Below are 2500 nucleotides of genomic sequence, written 5' to 3' on the forward strand. Positions count from 1 at the left end.
TTATCCGCTATTGGAGAGTTTAAACGAGAAAAAGTAAGGTAACGGCTAACGTCAATGTCTCTCTTAAACGGCATATTAAAGGCTTCAGCTACAATGATCAAAGCGTTCTCGGGCCGGGATTTATGCACCTGATTCAGTATATCGGAGAATTGCGGAAGTTTGCTAAGCTCCACAAGATTAAGCCAGGTCATATCTGTTATCCATCTGCACGGCTTTGGTTGGACAGCTTTCAAGTCTAGTGAGGCTCCGCCTTTGATGAGTGTCATAAACTCGCTGTGCTTTACCTGCAACCACAAGCACCACGAGTTACAAGTACATGTCACATCCTGAAAACTAGGTTTACGAAATCTGGATTCAGCATCGCTTAATTGCATCAGTAAAATCTCTCGTAATTTCGTTTTACAAACAACCTAAGAAAGTACAACCCTTAAACTGTTTAAGGGAAAAGCTCGTCCATAATTATCCAAGTGTGTAAGTAAAGGTCTCTAAGCCCTAAACTAGTGACCGTTACGTCATTGTAAAGTAACCAAACAAGTGCCATGGGCGCTGAGCGCAGATGGCCCCTTGCTTATGATTCGGAAGTGGCAAATCCTGCGTGAGTCGCAGAATTTCACTATTTGTCCTACCGCCTTCGCTTTTGTCTTGTTTGTTATTCAGCCGCCACACCTAACTCTCAATATACAACCAAACCCCCGCAGTTAAGTAGAGTCGAAGCCAACAGACAGCAAACCCACACTTAAAGAATCCATAACATCCTCATAACTTGTTGAGGCATCGCACGATTTCGGTATCTTAATGAAGGTTGATAAGCGGGAAATTAAACAAAGTCAGTTTGAGGACTGGAAAAAACAAGTTCCTCACGAATATGATTGAATGGGTTTAAATGTCATTTTAACTCCTTCCGACCAGTACCAGTCCATGGCGTCGCCTCGGATGGACTGTACTCGCAGGACGTGTAATCGACTCCAGTTTTTAATATCACTTAACGTTGAGTACAACGATGCCGTCCAACAACGGATACGATAGACTAATTCTGCTTTTACCTGGATCTCTTGCCAGTAACACAACAGTTTTATACATAAAAGGTAGGAAAAATCTCACCTTCTTCGTTTGCAGATCGATCTTAAAAGCGAGAAGAAGGGTGAACAGAAACTTGTGAGCCTCATACAGACCGCGGCAAGAGTACCTCCACACTTCAAACGTCAAGTAATCGATAATATTGTGTATTCTCTTCGAAGTAATTGGAGACGGTTGCGACCTGAAATACAAGAAACAAATGTTTGGTCATCCGTTTACTTCCAAAATAGGCACTTTCACTTGCAGTTTACAAACAATAGACCTTATTTGCGCTCTCGTTGTTGGACTGAAATGACCAAAGAATGAAGCAACACACCTCCAGAGACTTGAATAACGGTAAGTACAGAACATCACCTGGCTTCGAATATATAGCAGTCGCAATATATACATACATCGGCTTAAATTCAAGGACTTTAGCCAGAACAAAACTTGTCAGAACAGAGGAAATGAGAAAAAATTTAATATCCTTTGGCCTAGATTTGAAACCGAAGCTTTTGCTTATAGGAACGGCTTTTATTGACTAGACCGCGAAATAAAACAAATTAAAATATACGTTGCCATCTCGGTCAGAATCAGTGCTCAGCGTTGATTTGATTTGGAATCTAGACGTCAAGCGTTTCTTTTAGCGTCAAGTGTTGTGACCGCCTTTTTTGTTAGTTGTCCAAAAATTGTTTCTCAGTGAGCCTTATGGCAGGTTCCCTGTAAGGTTCAGCAAGTGGCGTCTTAGTGGTCTATCGATTAAAGAAAAGGATTTAGCCCGCAAATAAACGCAAGTTCAAATCCTTTGTCCTGAGACATGGGTTTTCTACAAAAGGAAAAAGTCCAATTCCAGGCATTTCGATCGGATTGTCAGTGTTCTGAAACAACGATACCCCAAATTCAAAGCGACATAATATTATTTGAGTATCATAAAACGAGTGCCAAGAACAAGATGTTCCCCCGTACCAGTCTCAATTTCAGACGCGTTTCAGTCTAAACGTGAGAATTGGAGGACTGAGCCCTAATCCTATACTTTACTTCAGTTACACTAAAGCTTGACAGCACATTTGTGCTGAGAATGATCTGTGTGGTGACAAAGGTAATCTTCCAATCTTATAAAATAATGCATAGTAAATTTTGAGATCTTTCTAATAACTGACTTTAAACGATCTCTCTTGATTACGGACTTAACAATACAACAAAAAAGTAAAACTGCATCTAGACAACACAACGATAAAGATTTTTTCTTTTTTCCCTAACAGCGAATAAAACTCATTTTAATTTAATTTTACTCGAAAATTAGATGGGCTAGGTTCTTGAAATCACCAAGTCTCACAGCTGGGTTCGGGTAGAGAGATGGTTCGCCGCCACGATTTGCGACTGTATGACACAATAGTTCCAATGGCTATAAATGATTTCTGCAATGATTTTCTATCTTTGGCTC

At 40.4% G+C, this 2500-nt stretch overlaps 1 protein-coding gene across 1 annotated transcript in view; it reads right to left on the reverse strand.

Annotated features, from left to right (window-relative positions):
* Positions 1-2500, reverse strand: part of LOC137997539 (dynein axonemal heavy chain 5-like) — a 97316-nt gene that overhangs the window by 14733 nt on the left and 80083 nt on the right. Inside the window, exons 64-65 of the mRNA XM_068843598.1 lie at positions 1102-1258; positions 129-284 (exon numbers count right to left, since the gene is read on the reverse strand). Of these exons, the coding sequence (XP_068699699.1) occupies positions 129-284; positions 1102-1258 (313 nt within the window). The remainder of the gene's footprint in view (positions 1-128; positions 285-1101; positions 1259-2500) is intronic.

Source organism: Montipora foliosa, chromosome 1, assembly GCF_036669935.1.
Source record: "Montipora foliosa isolate CH-2021 chromosome 1, ASM3666993v2, whole genome shotgun sequence".
Taxonomy (NCBI): domain Eukaryota; kingdom Metazoa; phylum Cnidaria; class Anthozoa; order Scleractinia; family Acroporidae; genus Montipora; species Montipora foliosa.